Below are 24,770 nucleotides of genomic sequence, written 5' to 3'. Positions count from 1 at the left end.
GAGTCAAGGCGATTCGTACTTATGCCACAGAGCTGTCAGAAAACATTTGGACAATAATGTTCTAGAAATTGACAAAACCAGTCGCAGTAATAAATCTTTTGTCATTAATATTATTACCTAACAGGGTCTCATGTTTTATGACTCTTAGAAGGCCCTTTAAGATTTGTTTAGATCAACACCGCTCCATACGGACAATTCTTATGCATCGGGCCCTCCTCACTGCCTTCCTTCCAGCCACCAATGTTTCTCAAACTTTATGGTCCTGCGACCAAGTTTTGCTTTTTTAAATTCAATGACAAGCCACTAGCAGCAATTACAAACTACCTGCTTGGTGAAATAAATGTGATCTGGGACACCCCCTTTGGTGAGACAAGCTCACTTAGAAATGGGGAATCATCTACCACACTGCTGCTGAATGCTTAGCTGAGCCACTCACGAAGCAACAGCAGCAACCCGCAACCTACTGGCAGCAACCTGGGTCATGACCCATTGGTTTAGAAACACTGGCTTAGGTGACCCACCAGTCCCCCACCCTCCCCCAGCAGCACGACCCAGTGGTTGAGAAACGCTGCCTTACACAGACCCGGTGTGCGGAGTCCGAGAGCTGAAAATCGGTTGGTGCTTCTCCATACCGGCAGATAAAGTATGCTTATTGGGGAGCCACGCCAAACCGACAGAGCCTAAACTGCAATGACCTTTAACATTTTGTAATCGCTATACGGCCAAACAGCTGATCCCAAATGGAGCCGTAAGTTGGTGTAGAACTGTATTTGAAAATCAGCATTGTTTATTTTGCATTTTTGTCGCTAACTGTACATTTCAAACAAATCGAAACACGCCATGACATACATTTGTTTATTTAATGACAATAGGCCGTCCATGGCATTTATTTATTCAGGCAGTAATTTGATATTGATTTGAAAGCTTTCTAGAATGAAAGAAGTAAGGAAGACTGAAGTTTTGAGGTCAGGTAGTTCTACTCACTGATGGTGGCACAGGAGAGTGGCGATTATTGCTTATTATTACTAATTATGGTGATGTGTTTACATGTTGATTAACAAGTAAGAATTTCCCTGCACTACACTTGGACCCTATAAACAAACTCTTGATTCTTTTCACGTACTGTTCACAAGTGGATTCTGCAACAAAAATGCAATGACTAACCTGGAAAAGATGTTCTTGCAAGGGTCTGGGTAGGCACAGGTCCCAAATTCGGTTATGACAATTCGGTTTTCTGTGATTGCTCTCACGTAGGCATCAGTTCTAACAAACCTAAAACCCAAAAATAAATAAGTAAGTAAGCAAGCAAACAATCAAACAAATGACTGAACAGAGTAAATAAAATATAAGAATTGACCTTGAACCTGGAAGAATAAGGAGTTCTATGACACCAACCAGATTAATCGTCACAAGTAATGAATTGCAATGGAGTCCTCTGCACAGCCATTGCAATTTACAAGAACAATTGGACTTGAATCGTTCCATTGCTACATTTCAAATCTAGAATTACAATTACCGTCACCAAACAGGTAAGAAAGAGGCAACAGCATTTATCACTTTGAACATGAGGAATGAGTCAAGTCATATCTCACTGAGCCTGTAAAAACGCGACATACGAGAGAACTTGTACCTCTGTGTGCCACCACTGTAGATGTGGCCCACTTGCTGGAGAACTTTGCTGCCGCATCTTAGTTACCTATTATAGTGCTGCCATCTAGTGGATAGACATGGATTATTTTTTTTGTTTTTGTGGCAACAGCTTGTGGAAATGAATGTTATAAATAGACAGTGTAGGACAAAGTAAGTATTGCCCATCCTGCACACCAGGCCTGTTAAGAAGGCAGATTCAAGAGGGATGCAGGAATCCAGCTGCACCTTCCCCTATTTGCATTCCAAACTGAGTGACTGAACTCCAGGGAGTACCAGGATCTGCCTGGACCTCATCTGATAATAAAAGTATAAATCAGAGGTGACCTGATATCTCTCCAGAGGCCCCTCTGCAGACCTCTTGAGCCAGAAGGTATGAAATGGACTCAAGGACAAAGACCTAGAATTCAAGGGATGACAACTAAGATGGATAGGAGAACTTAGAGAATTGCGAATTAAACACATTCACTGAAACTCTCTGGGGAATCCTGCAGAATGCTGCGACTTGGTCCATAGGCACACTATGCACATTCTCCAAGACTGCACAGATAAAACACCCAAGATCAAAGGCTTTAGGCAGCACGGTCAATCACCAGAATAGCCAACCACTCATTGGCGCGTAACATTACAAGGTCTGGAACCCCATGCGTGCCTTTTGGCCTAAAGGACTACCCATCATAACTACCATCCACTACAGTGTCCTAAGAAGCATCTTTGGGGTCTTTCTCTTCCCACCGCTAACAGACAATTCAATGCCTGAAGTTCTTGATTTAGCAGTCGATCTACGTCCCTAACCCTCACCTATGATCAAGAGCTTTAGGTAACGACAGAAAAGATGGGATCATGGGTACAAGTAGCCAAAAGATCGGGTGAAAAGCACAGATATCTGGGAGAGGCTCAGAGTATTGCCGCTGACCATCTACATCGAGAAGAGCCAGTTGAGGTGGTTTGGGTATCTGATACGGATGCCTTCCTATGGAGGTTTTATAGTCACAACCAGCTGGGAGGAGACTCAGGACTTGCTGCATGGTTTCGATCTCCCAGAAGGCCTGGGAACGCCTTGGGATGCCACAGTATGAAATGGCAAGTGTGGCTGGAGAAAGGGACAAATGGGCTTCACTGCTAAGACTGTTGCCCCCATGGCACGTTCTCGGATAAGTGGTGGAACATGAATGATTTACACAACAGATGATGTAGTATTTTCATTGTCTCAGTTAGAAGATTTGCTACGTGGTGAACTGTTACCAGCAGTTCATGAACCTGCAATCTCCAGCTCAGAGGCGAGAGCCTTGCAGTTGACCTAAACTAACAGCCCAACTCTGAACAGTGAGATTGGTGTCCTTCCTGATGATGTCAGCTGATCTGTCTCCATGTCAGCTCCCACCTTCTCTGCATGGTGATGACCACTACAATCAATATATGAGGTAATGATAAATATCTTATCTGTTAAAAACACACAATATAAAATAAACAGGACTGGGTAGTGAAAGAGACAAAGGAATAAAATACAAAATAATATCTAAATGGGCCGTGCGACTCTGCAATAATCGTGTCACCAGATGCCATTCACCTTCATCCATTACACATCAGGGAATCAGAAAAAGGTGGGCAACCAACATTCTCCTCCTTTGCTGCAAATGAAAAGAGCCATCGTCCCCTAGGATGGCTCTTACACTAAAACTTGTCACCTAATTAAATGTTCACGTTGGTCACAGCTCATATAAATTGAGTAGTCCTTAATAAAAGTGCTACTTGGCTCACAAAACTTGACATTTCCTGGCATACATAAAAGCCATCAAGCCTCGGCCAAAGCAGAAAGCACTGACTGAGCTGAATTGTCAGCATGAACTGTTGGCCAGCTGGGAGACTCTGAATAACTCAGTGAATGACCTCACTAAGGAAGGCACCAGAATCACACAAGTCACTTCATGGCATGGATTTATCTTCATATTATTCCATTTGAAATGTATTAGTTACGCAGACTGGTGACTATAAATTGGCTTTGAACAACAGAGTGCCAGTGCTGGAGTAGCTCCCTGCCTATGGGTCCAGGGTTGGGTCCTGCATTGGGCCTAATTGTACCAGTATCCCCGTAACCCTAAAATAAAGCAGGTTAGCGGGTGGGTGTCTGTCTGTCTGTCTAGTCTGACCTGTAATCAGCTTTCTAAATGCAAGATTTTGGGATTTCCCAGGGTGCACTTGTTCATATGAATAGTGTGGGTCCTAATTAAGTGGATTAGAAGAACTAGTCTTAGGCTATGTCCACTCTATTTTGTTTTGGTTTAAAAACACTGAAATCAGTCTCCGTTTTCGCCTTTTGTCCACTTTACCCTCCCATTTTTGCCCCTCGGAAATAGAGACTTTTGAAAACGCTGTGCGGCGCTGTATACTTCTGAAAACACCAGCTCAGCATTGCAGTGTGGATGGGTGAAAACACAGACTTTTGAAAACGTAGGTTCTGATCGCTCTGTGATTTGATCGTGTTTATTCCATAGCCCTTCCTTGATTGGATCCTGCTCAATATCACGTCTCTTTCACCGATTTTTTCTTACATGAAGAGTGACCACTTATTTCAACATAATGACTGGCTTTGTACACTTCAGACTAAGGCGATGCAGTGCATCCGGAAAGTATTCACAGCGCATCACTTTTTCCACATTTTGTTATGTTACAGCCTTATTCCAAAATGGACTAAATTCATTTTTTTCCTCAGAATTCTACACACAACACCCCATAATGACAACGTGAAAAAAGTTTACTTGAGGTTTTTGCAAATTTATTAAAAATAAAAAAACTGAGAAATCCCATGTCCATAAGTATTCACAGCCTTTGCTCAATACTTTGTCGATGCACCTTTGGCAGCAATTACAGCCTCAAGTCTTGTTGAATATGATGCCACAAGCTTGGCACACCTATCCTTGGCCAGTTTCGCCCATTCCTCTTTGCAGCACCTCTCAAGCTCCATCAGGTTGGATGGGAAGCGTCGGTGCACAGCCATTTTAAGATCTCTCCAGAGATGTTCAGTCAGATTCAAGTCTGGGCTCTGGCTGGGCCACTCAAGGACATTCACAGAGTTGTCCTGAAGCCACTCCTTTGATATCTTGGCTGTGTGCTTAGGGTCGTTGTCCTGCTGAAAGATGAACCGTCACCCCAGTCTGAGGTCAAGAGCGCTCTGGAGCAGGTTTTCATCCAGGATGTCTCTGTACATTGCTGCAGTCATCTTTCCCTTTATCCTGACTAGTCTCCCAGTCCCTGCCACTGAAAAACATCCCCACAGCATGATGCTGCCACCACCATGCTTCACTGTAGGGATGGTATTGGCCTGGTGATGAGCAGTGCCAGGTTTCCTCCAAATGTGACGCCTGGCATTCACACCAAAGAGTTCAATCTTTGTCTCATCAGACCAGAGAATTTTCTTTCTCATGGTCTGAGAGTCCTTCAGGTGCCTTTTGGCAAACTCCAGGCGGGCTGCCATGTGCCTTTTACTAAGGAGTAGCGTCCGTCTGGCCACTCTACCATACAGGCCTGATTGGTGGAATGCTGCAGAGATGGTTGTCCTTCTGGAAGGTTCTCCTCTCTCCACAGAGGACCTCTGGAGCTCTGACAGAGTGACCATCGGGTTCTTGGTCACCTCCCTGACTAAGGCCCTTCTCCCCCGATCGCTCAGTTTAGATGGCCAGCCAGCTCTAGGAAGAGTCCTGGTGGTTTCGAACTTCTTCCACTTACGGATGATGGAGGCCACTGTGCTCATTGGTACCTTCAAAGCAGCAGAAATTTTTCTGTAACCTTCCCCAGATTTGTGCCTTGAGACAATCCTGTCTCGGAGGTCTACAGACAATTCATTTGACTTCATGCTTGGTTTGTGCTCTGACATGAACTGTCAACTGTGGGACCTTATATAGACAGGTGTGTGCCTTTCCAAATCATGTCCAGTCAACTGAATTTATCACAGATGGACTCCAATTAAGCTGCAGAAACATCTCAAGGATGATCAGGGGAAACAGGATGCACCTGAGCTCAATTTTGAGCTTCATGGCAAAGGCTGTGAATACTTATGTACATGTGCTTTCTCAATTTTTTATTTTTAATAAATTTACAAAAATCTCAAGTAAACTTTTTTCATGTTGTCATTATGGGGTGTTGTGTGTAGAATTCTGAGGAAAAAAATTAATTTAATCCATTTTGGAATAAGGCTGTAACATAAGAAAATGTGGAGAAAGTGATGAGCTGTGAATACTTTCTGGATGCACTGTATACACATTACTACTTTTTTACTTAAAAACACAGACATTAGTCTCCATTTTCTCATTTCTTCCTCAATATCCCAACATTTTTAACTTTTGAAAACACTGGCTTGGTGCTACAATGTGGATGGGAGAAATTGCAGACTTTGACAACACCATTTCCTAATCGCACTATAATTTGTTTGTGCTTATTATGTGACCCTTCCCCGATTGGATCCTACTCATTAAAACTTCCAATTCCTTGATTGGTCACCCTTCACTGATGAAAACCTTATTCCAACACAGCAGACACAGCTTTCCATGACATTTGTTGTGTTGCTTACCTACATGCATCTACATTGCATTTGTGCAGTTTGAATGCTGCATACAGTCATATGAAAAAGTTTGGGAGCCCCTCTCAGCCTGCATAATAATTTACTTTGAACAAAAAAGATAACCATGGTATGTCTTTCATTTTCTGAACATCTGACTACTGGGGTGTTTTCCGAACAGAGATTTTTAGTGAAGCAGTATTTAGTTGTATGAAATTAAATCAAACGTTAAAAACTGGCTGTGCACAAATGTGGGTTCCCTTGTCATTTTGCTAATTTGAATGCCTGTCACTGCTCAATGCTGATTACTTGTGACACCAAATTGGTTGGATGAGCTCGTTAAGCCTTGAACTTCATAGACAGGTGTGTCCAATTATGAGATATAAAGGTATTTAAGGTGGTCAGTTACAAGTTGTGCTTCCCTTTGACTCTCCTCTGAAGAGTGAAAGACAGCATGGGATCCTCAAAGCAACTCTCCAAAGATCTGAAAACAAAGATTGTTCAGTCTCATGGTTTAGGGGAAGGCTACAAAAAGCTCTCTCAGAGGTTTAAACTGTCAATTTCAACTGTAAGAAATGGAATCAGGAAATGGAAGGCCACAGGCACAGTTGCTGTTAAACCCAGCAGGTCTGGCAGGTCAAGAAAAATACAGGAGTGGCATATGAGCAGGATTGTGAGAATGGTTACAGACAACCACAGATCACCTCCAAAGACCTGCAAGAACATCTTGCTGCAGATGGTGTATCTGCACATCGTTCTACAATTCAGCTCAATTTGCACAAAGAACATCTGTATGGCAGGATGAGGAGAAAGAAGCCCTTTCTGCACTCACGCCACAAACAGAGTCGCTTGTTGTATGCAAATGCTCATTTAGACAAGCCAGATTCATTTTGGAACAAAGTGCTTTGGACTGATGAGACACAAATAGAGTTATTTGGTCATAACAAAAAGTACTTTGCATGGCGGAAGAAGAACACCGCATTCCAAGAAAAACACCTGCTACCTACTGTCAAATTTGGTGGAGGTTCCATCATGCTGTGGGGCTGTGTGGCTAGTTCAGGGACTGGAGCCCTTGTTAAAGTCGAGGGTCAGATGAATTCAACCCAATATCAACAAATTCTTCAGGATAATGTTCAAGCATCAGTCACAAAGTTGAAGTTATGTAGGAGTTGGATATTCCAACAAGACAATGACCCAAAACACAGTTCGAAATCTACAAAGGCATTCATGCAGAGGGAGAAGCACAATGTTCTGGAATGGCCGTCACAGTCCCCTGACTTGAATATCATTGAAAATCTATAGGATGATTTGAAGCAGGCTGTCCATGCTCGGCATCCATCAAATTGAACTGAAGTGGAGAGATTTTGTATGAAGAATGGACAACAATACCTCCATCCAGAATCCAGACACTCATCAAAGGCTATAGGAGGACAGCGTCTAGAGGCTGTTAGATTTACAAAAGGAGGCTCAACTAAGTATTGATGTCATATCTCTGTTGGGGTGCCCACATTTATGCCCCTGTCTAATTTTGTTATGATGCATATTGCATATTTTCTGTTAATCCAATAAACTTAATGTCACTGCTGAAATACTACGGTTTCCATAAGGCATGTCAGATATTAAAAGGAAGTTGCTACTTTGAAAACTCAGCAAATGAGAAACAAAAATCCAAAGAATTAAGAGGGGTTCCCAAACTTTTTCATATGACTGTACATGCACAAAAAGGCAAATCATTTACTAGTCTCTACAGTTTTGAAACTGATGCCATGACCGGCATTGTTACAATCCCTTCAAGGATTTTGCTGTCAATGTGCGCATGTAGGCGAACGCCCATGTCAAATGCATTTTCAGTTGTTTTACTGTGGACGGATAATAATTTGAAAACGCTAGAGGGGGGCAGAGATCGTTTTCATTTAAAAACACCCGTTTTTAAATGAAAACAGAGTAGTGTTTTGTTGTTTTTTTTTGTTGTTTTTGTTCTTTATTTCGCCTTATACAATTTCTTGTATTAGGAATTTGGTAGTTTTCGCATACCCCTTGGGGTCAGAGCGCAGGGTCAGCCATTGTACAGCGCCCCTGGAGCAATTACAGGTTAAGGGCCTTGCTCAAGGGCCCAGCAGAGCAGTGGCCTTTTTGGCAGTGACGGGGATTTGAACCGGCAGCCTTCGGGATACCAGCACAGATCCTTAGCCTCAGAGCCACCACTCCGCCTGTAATGTGTTCGTATCCTTAGATTGCAATGTTCGCCGTTAACAAAGCCACTGTGCCAACACAACATTTTAAGTAATAATGGACTGATCGAGGCAGGGGTTGAATCCTTTCCTTGTCACTTTTTCCATACATCACCCTCCTTGAGTATTGAGAGAATGAGGTCACAATTGCAATTTTGTCGGTCGTAGCCATAAATCAATCGGAATTCAGGATGAAAAAATGAAAATAAGGTAAAATAACAAAATGTTATTGTTTTTTTCGCGTATTTCAGGGAATGTATCCCTTAAAGGTTTCGGATGATGGCACTCTTTGTGTTGCACCCCACCAAACTGAAGTGAGCACAACTTCTTTCCACGTAAACTGAATTAGTAAAAAAAAAAATACAACATTTTTTCTGAAAATCCTCCTTCTGTAATAATCTGTATCAAGCCAGTGGCGGCCACAAACTACTGAGATGCTCTGCCAAGCCATTTTCTGGTGTTGTTTCTTTCTGATTTCTGTGATGCTCAGGTGGGTTGAAGACACCACTGGGAGAGCATCCTCTAAACTTCTTGGACAGGGGTCGCCAAGCCCAGTCCTGGAGGACCACTGTGGCTGCAGGTTTTCATTCTAACCTTTGTTTTTAATGAGTGCCCTGTTTGTGCTGCTAATGAATTCATTTTAATTGAATTGCTTTTTTAAGATTTGTTCCCCTGAAATTCTTCATTTCTTTCCTTAATCGGCACTCAAACAGAAATGAAATATGAAGTGAGGGAGCCAACAGAAGATCAGCTAAGTTAGGGCCTCAAACTCACACCAGTTTCACTCCAACCAGCTGCTTAATGAGGTGCCAATTCTTGTCGTTAACTCTTTCAGGACGGATGTCGACTTTTGTCGAAATTCAGGGGTAGAGGACGGTAATCAGCCGTAAAACTCAATGTTATGTTTTAGTTCGACACTCTTTACTAGAAGGAAAGTTAGCTTTTGTTGGTTTACCTGCATATGCGTGAGTAGGCGAAGAGCAAACAACCTCTAAAATGGCATCGACGTCTGGCGAGAGACTAAAGCGAATGCGCAAAGCAAAATACTGTGTGGACGACATTATTGCGTATTATCGCCGAATCAGACTCTGACTTGTCGGACTCTAATTTTGATGCAAGGGATCTGAAGATGGAGATTGAAAACGAAAATGAGGTACTGGCTTCAGCTGATCGGTCCCCAGCCGTTTGTGGTGCTGAACACGTTTGTGCAGCTGATGCGCCTACGTAAACGTTCGCCTGGGAAGACAGCCACTTACAATGACGAGAGGTACAAACCAGATTGTGCCACACTGCTACAAGAAGACAGACCAGGCAGCCGGCCCACCGCGCATTCCTACCTGCCATCGAGCTGTCTCTACACATCCACCAGAGACCCTGAACAGGCACTGACTGCAGCCACAGCAACAGACGTTTTACGTTGATTTACATGTGAAACCTTTGATTTGTGTGCTTTTTCAGAAAAGTGAGTTGCCTGCAAAAAATATTCAGCCCTCAAAGAGTTAATTAAACCCTAATTCTTTAATTTCGTGGCTTTGTTGCTGCTCTTGTGGTGCAATAGCAGACATTTCCGAAATTGTCGATTTTCTCTTTCTAAGAGCACTGGTCAAATGTTTTGGGGATCTGAGCAGATCGACATTCCCGAGACCTTCATCTTTCTTTATTTTCAGATATTGTATGATGGACACCGGTTGTTTTGGCTCATTTTGCATCTTATTATTGTTTGGATACTAATTAAGGAAAAAGAAAATTAAGGGGTCTGAGTCTTCAAGAACAAGCCAATTACAATTACTTCAAAAGAAGTTAATTAGCAGCAAAAACACGTCACTCATTAAGAAAAGGGTTAGAATGAAAACCTGTAGCCACGGTGGTCCTCCAGGACTGGACTTGGCGACCCCTGTCCAAGAGGTTTAGAGGATGCTCTCCCAGTGGTGTCTTCAACCCACCTGAGCATCACAGAAATCAGAAAGAAACAACACCAGAAAATGGCTTGGCAGAGCATCTCATTAGTTTGTGGCCACCACTGGCTTGATACAGATTATTACAGAAGGACGATTTTCAGCCAAATGTTTTATTTTTTTTTTTTTACTAATTCAGTTTATGTGGACAGAAGTTATGCTCACTTCAGTTTGGTGGGATGCAACACAAAGAGTGCCATCAAACACCAAACAATGCCAAACCAGGGCAAAGTAAAGGATACAGTGGGTACAGAAAGTATTCAGACCCCCTTCAATTTTTCACTCTTTGTCATATTGCAGCTATTTGCTAAAATCATTTAAATTAATTTTTTCCTCATTAATGTACACACAGCACCCCATATTGACAGACAAAAAAAAGAATTTTTGAAATTGTTGCAGATTTATTAAAAAAGAAAAACTGAAATATCACATGGTCCTAAGTATTCAGACCCTTTGCTCAGTATTTAGTAGAAGCAGTGCCTGGTTGTCTCCACACATACCTCAATGCAAGACACATGACAGCCCACATGGAGTTTGCTAAAAGACACCTGAAGGACTCTGAGATGGTGAGAAATAAGATTCTCTGGTCTGATGAGACCAAGATAGAACTTTTTGGCCTTAATTCTAAGCGGTATGTGTGGAGACAACCAGGCACTGCTCATCACTTGTCCAATACAGTCCCCACAGTGAAGCATGGCGGTGGCAGCATCATGCTGTGGGGGTGTTTTTCAGCTGCAGGGACAGGACGACTGGTTGCAATCGAGGGAAAGATGAACGCGGCCAAGTACAGGGATATCCTGGACAAAAACCTTCTCCAGAGTGCTAAGGACCTCAGACTGGGCCGAAGGTTTACCTTCCAACAAGACAATGACCCTAAGCACACAGCTAAAATAACAAAGGAGTGGCTTCACAACAACTCTGTGACTGTTCTTGAATGGCCCAGCCAGAGCCCTGACTTAAACCCAATTGAGCATCTCTGGAGAGACCTAAAAATGGCTGTCCACCAACGTTTACCATCCAACCTGACAGAACTGGAGAGGATCTGCAAGGAGGAATGGCAGAGGATCCCCAAATCCAGGTGTGAAAAACTTGTTGCATCTTTCCCAAGAAGACTCATGGCTGTATTAGCTCAAAAGGGTGCTTCTACTAAATACTGAGCAAAGGGTCTGAATACTTAGGACCATGTGATATTTCAGTATTTCTTTTTTAATAAATCAGCAACAATTTCAAAAATTCTTTTTTTTTGTCTGTCAATATGGGGTGCTGTGTGTACATTAATGAGGGAAAAAATTAATTTAAATGATTTTAGCAAATGGCTGCAATATGACAAAGAGTGAAAAATTGAAGGGGGTCTGAATACTTTCCGTACCCACTGTACATGACACCTGCCACCCTCTCTTCTGTACTGCGGTCTGGTAAACGCTATGGCTACCTCAAGTCCGGCTCAGAGAGACCCAAGAGGAGCTTCTGTCCACAGTCCATCCGCATCTTGAATAAGGAAAGTATCTAGAACTACGCGAGTCCCTATTGTTAACTCTCTTACATGTAGATGTTTAAGTTACATAGTTGTTATTCATTTTTTATCCCATATTTATAATTCTACTGATGACTTTTGATTGCTTCTAAAGTCACGTATTATTGTTATTGTCCCTTTATATTGTTAAAGGCTCAGTCCTTGGTGATGCGCAACTACGCATTTCACTACACATTGTACTGTATGTAAAATCTGTATGCGATAACATTTGATTTGAAATTAAACAACATCATGTTACCTCATATAATCCTCTAAGATCAGAATTACAGAAAATAGATTTGTTTTCCTTCTTTACCTTGTAATGAATATCGTACTTAATTATACAGGGTGGCCCGCGAAAAAGTGGCCCACCTCCAACGAGACTACTGCATTACGTGGTGAAGAGATAAATGATCAGATTTGGAACTCACATTTGCAGAAGATGACAGCAAGGAAACAAGGCAGGCGACACGACCACAGCCGGCAATCCGGTGGCAGACGAGACGGGAGTCGTCTTGGTGGAGGTGGGCCACTTTTTCGTGGTATTACATTAAGCCAAAAGAGAATGACAATGTTTAATCATGGTATCCAAAAAATAAGAATACTTACTTTCGGTGGTAGGTGACAGCTCCATCCTTGAAGTCAAACTTATGAAAAAGAGCTTGACCGTCAAATAAATGATAGAAAGGTTCACTCCCAACCTCAAACAAACCAGGCCCCAGTCTCAGGAGGCTGCCTTTGAGCCATGGTGGAATGACACCTAGAGAGAGGAGCAAGAATTCCTTCAGCAGTAGATTCACTGATAGATCGTTAATTTAAGAGACGTTTTCATCGTCCACGTGTAACTCATGCATTCTGTTAATCTAGAGCTTATCCTCACGACCCACTCCTGCCTTTCTTAGTGTCTTCAAGACCCAGATTCACGCTGATAGTCAACCCTGGTTGGTCCCCCCATCCCCTTGGAGAATCACCACCATCATTTCATCCCTGGTTTGCCCCAAACACCAACCCCACTCTCTTCTTCCCCCTAAAAATTGTAGAATTGCCACCAACCAGTCATCCCTGGTTGTTCCCCCTTGGAGAATCGTTGCCAATAGTCATTGCCTACACTGCCCGCAGCGACCCACCACAAGATTCTTCACAAACCATACGTGACCCTTTCCCATTGAATACAATGGTGAGTCGTGACTCTTTTGGACCCAAAAGCAGGCAACCTGTGACAACAAAGTTTAGGAAACTATGATGTAGAGAGCCTGAAACATTTACAGAAAACTCTCCTTAGTTGGGCTTTGAGCAGCCAGGGATCTTATACTAGATGTTTAATTTCACTAATTTGTGCACTCTGATGGTTCACCTGTCGCTTCTTCCCATTTGATTTAATAAAATGACTTTATTGTAGATGGTCACAGACTGTTCGACATTTTGATCTTCCTGGGGGGCACTCCTGTGACAATGCGTAAAAGAAGACGTTGAACTGTGTGCTTTAGGCTTAGGGAGACTTCATTACCAGAGGCCAAATGTCATTCTTTAACTGTTTTTTAGGAGTGGACCTCCTGTAATGAGCAAATCCAGAGTGACGCCTCCCTTGGGTAGGCTGCTTTTGTGGGTGAGAAGAACTTTTATTTTTTATTACCGAGAGATGGAATTTCCAATTGGTAACATTGTGATTCAGGACAAATAGCAGGACTACCATGTCAAGTGAGTAAGGATTATTATTACCCTTCAATATAATTAGAATGTCAGAAATGAGTGGCCTGCTTCCTTATTTTAGACCCCAAAGACATTCACAAGTCAAGTGGGCTTTATTGTCATGCCATCTATACACATACCTTGGTACATTACACAGTGTGTGAGAGTGCCACATTGGATGGACAAGCATCCCAACCAGCATGGAAGCATGTTCCTTGCCAGGGCAAGAGAGGAGACAGTAATGGAAGGACAAAGATGGTCCGGCAACCTGACCAGGACTGAGGTGGGAGACCTAATGGAAGGACAAGGATTGTTCGGCATCATAAGCAAGATGAAAGTGGGTTCCTTGCCAGGGTGGGAGAATTGTAATGGAATGACTAAGATAGTCTGGCATCTCGATCAGGAAGGTGGCAGGTTCTTTGTCAGGGCAGGAGGCCTTAATGAAAGGACACAGGTTGGCTGCACTCAGGAGTTATAACTTCAGCTGTGCACACAATGGCAGAATTCCACTGGTGGTACTCACATATGGATACCCACAGGGCAGGCTGGGATTTGCAGTCCCATGAGACAGCCCTGTCAGGGTTCTTGAGTGATACCAGTGGTGGGGGTCGGGGGGTCTTGGTTACCTTCCGTGAAGTGCTTCTGAACTGCAAGGCTGTGGCACCACACATTCTCACAGGTCAGACATAAAAGAAGCCGAGTTTCCAGGAGGAGTGTGGATGAGACAACGCAGGAGGAAAGAAAACAGGATGGTATTGTACTGCTGTGGATGAGGATTGGGAGGTCTGTGGAATATTGTAAATTAAAAAAAATAAAAACTTGTGGTGTTTGAACCCAGGACTGTGCTGTTCAGTTGTGTCTCAGGGTCAGGATGCTCAGTGCCCCCCCCCACCCTACTGATTATAAGTGGTACAAAAATTACATTTCCCAGGGCCACAGTCCAACATTTAGATATGACAACTAGCTGATATCCGCCACTTTGCAATAATTTCACTAAAAAGTTGTCACACTAAATTTACGAAATGTATAACAAAAAAGAAAACAATACATTTTCTTGATGTTTTATTTCAAATAAAAAAAAAAAAGATTTTTTTTTTTATTATCAATTTCATACTATGAACTCGCCCCTTCTCGGATTATTTCACAATGAACTGAAGTTTCAATTATCACTAATTTTAAATAGATAGTACAAGTCTGCTGATCAACGTGAGCTAAATAAAAGTTTTTAGTACAGTGATCCCTCGCTATATCGCGCTTCGCCTTTCGCGGCTTCACTCCATCGCGGATTTTATATGTAAGCATATTTAAATATATATCACGAATTTTTCGCTGCTCCGTGGGTTTCTGCGGACAATGGGTCTTTTAATTTCTGGTACATGCTTCCTCAGTTGGTTTGCCCAGTTGATTTCATACAAGGGACGCTATTGGCAGATGGCTGAGAAGCTACCCAGCTTACTTTCTCTCTCTCTCTCTCTTGCGCTGACGTAGGGGGGTGTGAGCAGGGGGGCTGTTTGCACACCTAGACGATACGGACGCTCGTCTAAAAATGCTGAAAGATTATCTTCACGTTGCTATCTTTTGTGCAGCTGCAGCTGCTTCCTGAAACGACATGCTGAACGGAGCTTCGCATACTTAAAAGCTCGAAGGGCACGTATTGATTTTTTTATCTGTCTCTCTCTCTCTCTGCTCCTGACGGAGGGGGTGTGAGTTGCCGCCTTCAACAGCTTTGTGCCGCGGTGCTTCGCATACTTAAAAGCCAAACAGCCCTATTGATTTGTTTGCTCATTTGAAGAGGAAGATATGTTTGCATTCTTTTAATTGTGAGACTGAACTGTCATCTCTGTCTTGTCATGAAGCACAGTTTAAACTTTTGAAAAAGAGACAAATGTTTGTTTGCAGTGTTTGAATAACGTTCCTGTCTCTCTACAACCTCCTGTGTTTCTGCGCAAATCTGTGACCCAAGCATGACAATATAAAAATAACCATATAAACATATGGTTTGTACTTCGCGGATTTTCTTATTTCGCGGGTGGCTCTGGAACGCAACCCCCGCGATGGAGGAGGGATTACTGTAAACCACATTTTTATTTATTAGCATCTGCTTTTATCGCTCTCTATATATAAAATCCAACGTCTGTCTGTCTGTCCACTTTTCTTGAGAGAACTACTTAGAATAGTTGCTTGAACATTCTAGAATTTGCTTGAACATTCCAGTTGATTTTGCGACTTCTCTCATTGCGCTAAGTATCATAGTTTGCTTGTGGTGAATAAACTGAGAGACCAGCCAGCTAGCGATAACCTTTATGTTTATTGCTTTTTAAAGTTTGTCCGTTTCACTACTCGCGGATGAAGCTGCGGGGGACAGCTAGTCTCATATAAAGCATTCATGAGACACATTTCTCATAATAACTCAACAATGGTAATATTAATTAAAATGCCATTTGTTATATCTTTATCTTTTTAAGTTGAATTTCTTTCAAATATACATATATATATATATATATATATAAGTATATAAATAAGTATTTACATACTATATTTATATCTTTATATATAATACACTACCATGGCTGTTTGTCTGTCTAGGATTTTAAATCACCTGTAGCTCGCAAACCATTTGAGCGATTGACCTGAAATTTGTTACATATATACTACGTGACGTCTACTGTCCACTTTCAGGGTGATGATTGACCTCCAAAGTTATTCCTCTTTTTATTTTTATTTTATTATATTGTAGAATCAACTCTCAGAAGAAGCCAGCAGGTCGGCCGTGCCGCACATGTGTATGGGCGCCATTCTCATTCCTACCACCTTCGCCGTCACTTCCCCTACCTCATCATATCTTAAATCATTCTGGAGTCAGATTGAAGACTTAAGTGCCAGCTTAAGTTAAAGAAAACGTATTAAGTAATTGCATCACAAACACTGACTTGATCAGTTTTAATGCGAAAAGATGCTGACGAAAGAAGAGAAGAAGTGGGTCGCTAGGGTGGAGAAAAGTAGAGCTGCTCAGGAAGCAGCAAGCGCGTCAACCTCTGAGCAAACGAATGGAAAACGTACAGAGAAAGAGGATGAGAACTAGGAATGCTCACGTCAAGTGTATTCACTGCATGTTATCGTGCAGTGCACTGTTACTGGTGTTAAATATTTATATATATATATTATATATTTACATACACACACACACATTAGGGGGCTTTACCCCCTGCTCACTTCACTCACCAACCCCCTGGACAGGCGCTACACACTAGACTCTTTGTGGTTCTGCCGGTCACGTATTTGGATGTACTATTTAAACAGATTTTGATTTTCATGGAAATTGTTACATATGCATAATAGAACTACACTATTTTACATTACAGCGAGTAGCTGACCATAGTAAAAAAAGAGTAAAACGGAATAAATTGAAAGTAAATTATGTTTCATGTTGCGTTAAGAGTTATTCCTTGCGTAATACGATTTCATTCTGTTTGGATTTGAAATTAACACGCAAATACTTTTTAAACTTACACTTTTACTGTAAATCTTCAGTAAAAACAATTTTTTGAATTAAATTTTCGACAATATCGCATTGAATTTTGATTCTGTGTTTGGACTTTCGGCGGCACGGTGGCGCAGTGGGTAGCGCTGCTGCCTTGTAGTAAGGAGACCTGTGGTTCGCTTCCCGGGTCCTCCCTGCGTGGAGTTTGCATGTTCTCCCCGTGTCTGCGTGAGTTTCCTCCCACAGTCCAAAGACAAGCAGGTTAGGTGCATTGGCGATCCTTAATTAGCCCTAGTGTGTGCTTGGTGTGTGGGTGTGTCCCCTGCAGTGGGATTGGTTCCTGCCTTGTACCCTATGTTGGCTGGGATTGGATCCAGCAGACCCCCGTGACCCTGTAGCTAGGATATAGCAGGTTGGAAAATGGATGGATGTTTGGATTTGCTGTGTAACCAATCGACAATTTTTGGCGTTAATTTGTTTGATGTCATCGTTTCTCGGTGCTAGGATTGCCCGTGTACTCATTTTTCTGTTGATAACCCTTCGGGATGAAATTCTTTAATAAGATTTAATACTTCTTCTTTAATTTGATGATAGATAGATAGATAGATAGATAGATAGATAGATAGATAGATAGATAGATAGATAGATAGATAGATAGATAGATAGATAGATAGATGTGGGGAGGGTAATTTTATATAAAGGAATGCAGAACAAGGAACAACATCTGTACAAGTCGACATCACATTGACAAAGAGCAGTAAGTGATGATAGCAGATGTACAATGGACAGGGCATGCAAAGGAATGCAGAACAGAAGAGGAATTAGATAAGAGCCAATGAGAAGGGGGCACACGCAGGGACAGGGGGTGACATTGTGCTCAGGAGCCTGTTGGTCCACAGACACGGATACCTCCTGCCAGATGGAAACGGGAAAAAGAGACTGTGGGAGATAAGGGAGGGATCCCCCACAATGCTGATGGCCTCATAGATGTGGTGCTTTGTGAACAAGTCCAAGATGGAAGAGAGAGAAGTCCTGATGAAGACCTCCGCAGTGAGCACTATTCGTTGTACTGTGTGGTCCTCATTACCAGACAGTGATGCAGCTGGTCAGGACACTTTCAATGGTGCCCCTGTAGAATGCAAGGAGGACAGGGCATGAGGACCCCACAAAACATTTTAAACACAATGCTGCTCTTCAAATGATCAGATTATCAGAACTTGGGTAGACATCTTCATTTATGGATGCAAAAATGACCAAAATGATTTTTATGAAATTTTGCATGTGCCTTGCTGCAGGCTATATATTATTAACAGGAGTGGGGAGTGATGACAGAGGAGGGGTTACCCAAAAATTAGCTCCAAATGTGAGGACTACAATTGTCATCAGGCAGCAGGAGGACACCGTCAGGAGCAAACACAAAGTTCTCTACCAGCCCAAGCGCGATCTCAAACACCACAAGATACACACAGCATTTCCTTCTCAACTAATCTGGATAACAGTTTCATGGTCTTACTGGTGTCACACACGCGTGACTAAGGGGACATCTCAGCGCTCATAGAAGAGCAGTGATGTCGTCACTTCCGCTTCTGCCAACAAATCCAACTCTTCCTTCCAAAAGCTTATTAGGAATACCGCCAGCGGATCGAGTCAGTCAGCCTACGAAGAAGACGTCATTCCACAGCTCTGACTGGTGACTGACAGCCTTCTTGATTCTGTTTTGTTGGCCAAAACCATAACCTGAAAATTCGCTCCATGGGGGCTGCACAATGGCTGGCCCTGCGCTCTGAGCACCAAAGTTCATGCAAAAAGACATTTCTCCTTTGGGGATTAATAAAGTTTATCAAATCAAATGAGATCCATCTGTCATTTATATGGGGTTCACCATCCGGTGCTCCAACTCTTTATCTCTGTCTCGTTCTCACACTGGATTACAGCTTTCATCTCATGGTGGCTTGTGTTTAGCTATGTTGAATGTCCGAAAGAAAGGTTTTACCTGTATACCGATAATGTCAGCTACATTAACTCTATAGATCTACTAAGAATCAGCTCTGCTCTTCAGATGGAACTCCCAACCCAGCATAACTTCTAGAGTCTGTAATCTGAAAGAATTTCAACTAAAAACGGACAAACCTGTGACTTGGGCGGGAATCGGTTCTGCAAGTTCCTCCACTGTGTCGAAGATCTTTTTATAATTCCCAGCATGGTGCTCCATCCTGCAAAATATACACGATTTAGTTGTCAAAAGGTGAAAAAAAAGAAAGCAACAACAATACAGTGTTGAACTTTAGGAGCTTTTCTAATTCTACAAGTTAATATAAGTGGCAAACTGCATCAAAATTGGTTAAATGTATGAAGGCCAAGTCGTCTCCCGTATCTATCTGCTGGTTAAGTTTGAACAATTTGGGAACATCTTTGCTTAGACAAACAGTTTTCACAGTGCTACACAAAGTATTTAAAGTAATGGATCTCGTCACTCCATATCGTTTTCTAAGCCCTCATAATCCTGAACAGGGTCATGGGGGGCCGGAGCCAATCCCAGCCACCATTGGGGGCGAGGCAGGAATTAAGTGCCAAGTGGTGGCTCTTTGGTGAAGGATCTGCGCTGGTATCTGGAAGGTTGTCTGTTCGATTCCCCGTTACTGCCAAAGGGGATCCTACTCCATTGGGCCACTGAGCAAGGCCCTTAACTTGTAATGGCTGACCCTGTGCTCTGACCCCAAGGGGTATGCGAAAACTAACAAATTGTATAAGGTGAAATAAAGAACAAAAAAGCAAAACATTTCCAGAACATGGTGCCAGTCCGTCACGGGGAGGCCACACACACACCTGAAAACACTCGCTAGGGCCAATTCACTTAACATGCAGTGAGACAAAACCCAAACAGACACGGGGAGGCCCTGAGACATGAATCCTGGTCTCCATACAGCACCACCATGCTGCCCTGAAATCAACTTAAAGGTGTACAGAGAAAAACAAGAATACAGCATTTTAAGTATTCAAAAACTTTTAACTTTGAGTTAACATTAAAAAGTGAGCAATGACTACAGTCTGTGAGATGTTTACGTCTCTGTTGAAAGAAAATAATCCAATTGTTTTGTTTCAACACAAATTGGTTTCCTTGGTGTGACAACTAACAGCAACGTAACTAGAGAAAGTTAAGTAATGCCAGCAAACATAACTATTTTAAGTGAAGGTAACTTTACATAACACTAGATAGATAGATAGATAGATAGATAGATCCCAAGGGGAAATTCACATACTCCAGCAGCATTGTTTTTCCTTATTGGAGTTAATTTCACACTATCTAAAAGTGGAGAATTTCTAAATAAATAGAACGTAAAGTGCTTGTTTAAATACTAACCTTGCCCGAACATCAATTTTTAACGCATGCGTAATCTCCGTAATGCGGTCGCGCGCTGCGCGCTACCCCCAGCATTTTCAGGCGCACCACCAGTCCCGTCGCTTTAAATCCGGCCGGCTGTGCACACCGCACTAAACACTGCGACACTGGGCCCCCACGATGGACATGTTAACAAATGGGAGCTGTTGGTGAGCATAATGACAATAAGGCAGTGAATCCAAGTGTAAATAAAACTGCAGCGCCCGAAATGAAGAAAGCGCTAACAGAAAGTAAATATAGGAAAGAGGACAGAAAACTGTTTACAAAATGACAGAAGAATCTATGAAGTCCAACAAGTTGCCATTCTAGACTTTTGGTGGGCACGGGTTTTTGCCTCGTGCGGCACTATGAGAAAGCAACGGTGAAAATGCGTAAAAAAACTGGAAATGGGCAGCGCTGTTCTTTAAATCGCCAGTGGATCCTTTATGGATATCCGTCACCCCTTCAGCACGTAGTTCACTTAAATTTTTTTAAATGTAAAGTGCGCCGATGCAGGGTTAGATCGCAAACGCACCTCACTAACTTCACGCACCCTCCTTCAAAGGTCCACCCCTGCGCACCGTTAACTACACCGCCTGGGTTCTGCAAATCGATTTTTAATGATACTGGGAGGCGAGGCGAGGCGAGGCGAGGAGAGGCGCCCCCCCCCCCACCCCCAAAACACAAACGACAGAGCGACCCTCGAAAGAGACACGGCGACGTTACTCACCGACTGCACATCTTCGTAACGGGCGGATTGCGTGCGAGCCACTGCCGGACACAGGACCGAGACGCTTTGGACCGCTCGCACCGCTTCCTCTTATTTGTACGTCCACTTAATTGGCTTTCACAGCCAATCGGAAAGGACACACAAATGTGTCTTTGTGAACAGGGAACACCCCGGCGCATCAGCCCCGTCTTAGGAGGCACATACAATGGCATTCTTTGACCGCTTAAAATTCTTAGCAACAAGGCGATCAGGGCCGTGGAGGGAAAACAGAATCGGATCGGGCGCCAGGGTTAGCAGCGTCGTCACGTTTTATCCCACTTAGTCAACGTTTGGGAAGGAAGCTTCAAAGGAATGTAGAAAAGTGGCCGTAGGGCTGCAAAATAAATAAATCAGTCAAGTTAGATTTCACTTCTCCGTTAATTCATTTCCCACGAGAATCCATCCGTTAGTTAATAAACTTAGTCCAGTTTAAGGTCTCAGAAGCACGAATACGGTGCAAGACAAGAGAATCCACAGCACTAAAATTTGTTTTGTCGATCCATTTACTTTCACTTTAAACGTTTTGTGGAAGTCCAGAACATAGCATTGGATACAAGGATGGAATAAGCCCTGGAAAACACAACACTAGAACAATCTAATGGAGGAGAATAGGCCTTTCAGCCTCACAAGCTCACACATCCTATCCCACCACAATTCTCCAAAATAACATCCAAATTGAGATTTGAAGGTCCTTAAACTCTTACCATCCACCTGCTTGATAACATTTTCAGTGTGTCCATGGTAAAGAAATATTTTCTAATGCTTGTGTAAAAGTTTACCTTAACAGTCATTATCCCAACATTCTTGCTGAGGAATTCATTTTAATCTAGCTGTGATATGCGTCTAAGATGGGGTGAAATCTAAATTATCAATGTAGACCTCACCATCAATGTTTGCAGTGCACCATCTATTGTAATGCATATAGTAATAAAATGCATTGAGTTTGCCTTTCACAAACATTTGTAGTAATAAAATGTTTGAGATGCACCATCTGTTGGAATAACAAATCCAATGCACATGTCTCTGCTATATGCCATTTGGTATGTGATTTGTAAAAGCAGCATAAGTTGGGAATGTGCCACCTGTGTTGGAATGACAGAGTTAGCAACTGGACAGGCACACAGACATGATGGCTAAGCTTTTATTAAGGTGAATAAGTTGTGCTTCCTTGCCTAAGACTGATTGAAATCGGAGTAATGAACACAGACCCGAGTGTTAATGTTTGTAGTGCACCATCTATTGGAATGTACTTTGTAATGCATGCAGGATTAAAATGCATTGCATTTGTCATTCCAACAGAGAAATGTTTGTGACGTACCATCTGTTGGAATGACAAATGCAATGCTTATGTCTCTGTTATATGCCATTTGGTATGGGATTCATAAAAGCAGTGTAAGTTTGGGATGCAGCCCCTGTTGGAATGACAGAGTTAGCAACTGGATGGGCACACAAACAAGACAACTATGCTTTTATTAAGGTGAACTAGTTGTGCTTCACATCCAAGATAGGCTGAAATCTAAGTGGTCGACACAGACCCGAGTGTTAAAGTTTGCAGTGTACCATCTATTGGAGTGTACTTTGTATTGTGTATAGTAATAAAATGCATTGTGTTTTCCTTTCCAACATATGGCACATCACAAACATTTGTAGTAATAAAATGTTTGTGATGCACCATCTGTTGGCATGACAAATGCAATGCTTATGTCTCTGTTATATGCCATTTGGTATAGGATTCATAAAAGCAGTGTAAGTTTGGGATGCAGCCCCTGTTGGAATGACAGCTATGCTTTTATTAAGGTGAACTAGTTGTGCTTCACATCCACGATGGGCTGAAATCTAAGTAGTCGACACCGGCCTGAGTGTTAAAGTTTGCAGTGTGCCATTTATTGGAGTGTACTTTGTATTGCGTATAGTAATAAAATGCATTGTGTTTTCCTTTCCAACATATGGCACATCATAAACATTTGTAGTAATAAAATGTTTGTGATGCACCATCTGTTGGAATAACAAATCCAATGCGTATGTCTCTGTTATATGCCATTTGGTAAGCGATTTGTAAATAATGTTCATGTTATCGGATCCTTCTGGAACCTTCATATGGATGGTTCTTTTGGGGACCAAAAATGGTTCCACTATGGCAAAGTGTGATGCTGTATGCTTTATATAATGTAATGGGTAGAGACAGAAATTGGATAAACCTGGCTTTATCTTAGTAAAGTGCGACCTACCTATGAGTTAAGTTATTTGAAATTCATCTTTAATTTTTCTTAAACCTAAGATTACCCAGGTGAAGACAGAAAGTCGTATTTTACTCCAGCTTTTCCCAGGTCTTTTAGATAATGCAAGCTTTACCCAGGTAATGTTAGGTTTATCCAATTCAATGGCTTTACCAGTAACATACTGTATATATGGTATGCTGTGGGAGAGCCATTCATTGTTTTCAAAGGAAACTTTTAAATTTTTTTTTGAAGACAAGGGGGCTTCGCTCCCTGCTCGCTTCATTCACCAACTTCTCACCCACGCCAGCACTACCCGCCATTGTGAAGAGGGGGGCTGAATGCACCCCAAGGAGATGCAGCCGAAACCCCCTCTTAAAACGGTGATACAATGAGAAACAAATAACAGTTGTTTTTATTTACCTCCTCTTTGCTGCTCCTGCCGTGCCGTGTGATCTCCATTTCATCTGGTGCGGCGCTTCAAACATTTAAAAGCCTGTACAGCAGCTGTCCTTTTGTCTCTCTTCTCCCCCAGACATCCTCATACACTATTCAATCTCTTCTTGCTGTTCTGTTATTTCACCGAGTAATATTTCCATTTGTTTGCGCTAATGTGATCTTTACTACAATTTTTTAGAGACGTTTGAATTTTCCTACTTCCATTATCTCTAACCTGCTCTGCATGTGTATCACGGGACTGGCTTCTAAAGGTTGTAAGTATGACGTGACTTGACCGTCTCGCGGGACCAGAAAGTGTCTCTCTTCACAAGATCACGTCTCGTCGCAGGATTTTTTATTTTTTAGATCTGTAACAGGCTCCATCAATGAACCATGAATAGATGGTAAGAGATTTGTGAAATGCCAGTGGGTTCCTGATTTTTAAAAAGGATCCTCGCTGCATCCAATAACACCAAATCAGTTCAGGTTTTCTTGATCCGTTGTATTCTGCTACATAGTCTACTAGAAATGAAAGATGTCTATTTTAGAAACCCTTTCAAAGCCCAAAGAGCCAATCTTGCACGCAAAGACCCCTTCCCAGAATGAGATGGTTGTTCCTCCTCCGGCAATTCCTCTATGAGGAGCCACACAGCCCAGTAAGGTGCCATTATGGACCTGTTATTTTTAAGAGTGTAGTCGCTCTTCTCTAGCATTCATCAGTGTGTTCTATACAGTAGCTCAAGGATAACCTGCCTTGACTCGTACAGAGACCAGTGGTCTTCAAGTCGAGTGCTGGGGGCCACACTGGTTGCAGGTTTTCATCCCACTCTACTCCTGCCTTTAAGTATGAGATAAGTTGTTGTTGTTTCTTTATTTTGTTGTCAATCCACAGTGGTT

General features: G+C 42.4%; 1 protein-coding gene across 1 annotated transcript in view; it reads right to left on the bottom strand.

Moving 5' to 3' along the window:
* Positions 1 to 21,321, bottom strand: part of LOC114659601 (retinoid isomerohydrolase-like) — a 57,875-nt gene extending 36,554 nt beyond the window's left edge. Inside the window, exons 1-4 of the mRNA XM_028812170.2 lie at positions 21,181 to 21,321; positions 19,202 to 19,284; positions 12,511 to 12,661; positions 1,165 to 1,272 (exon numbers count right to left, since the gene is read on the bottom strand). Coding sequence (XP_028668003.2) covers positions 1,165 to 1,272; positions 12,511 to 12,661; positions 19,202 to 19,284; positions 21,181 to 21,191 — 353 coding nt within the window. The 5' untranslated portion in view covers positions 21,192 to 21,321. The remainder of the gene's footprint in view (positions 1 to 1,164; positions 1,273 to 12,510; positions 12,662 to 19,201; positions 19,285 to 21,180) is intronic.
* Positions 21,322 to 24,770: the final 3,449 nt, after the last annotated feature.

The sequence above is a fragment of the Erpetoichthys calabaricus genome, chromosome 10 (assembly GCF_900747795.2).
Source record: "Erpetoichthys calabaricus chromosome 10, fErpCal1.3, whole genome shotgun sequence".
Taxonomy (NCBI): Eukaryota; Metazoa; Chordata; class Cladistia; order Polypteriformes; family Polypteridae; genus Erpetoichthys; species Erpetoichthys calabaricus.
This window is presented reverse-complemented; position numbering and strand designations above follow the sequence as displayed.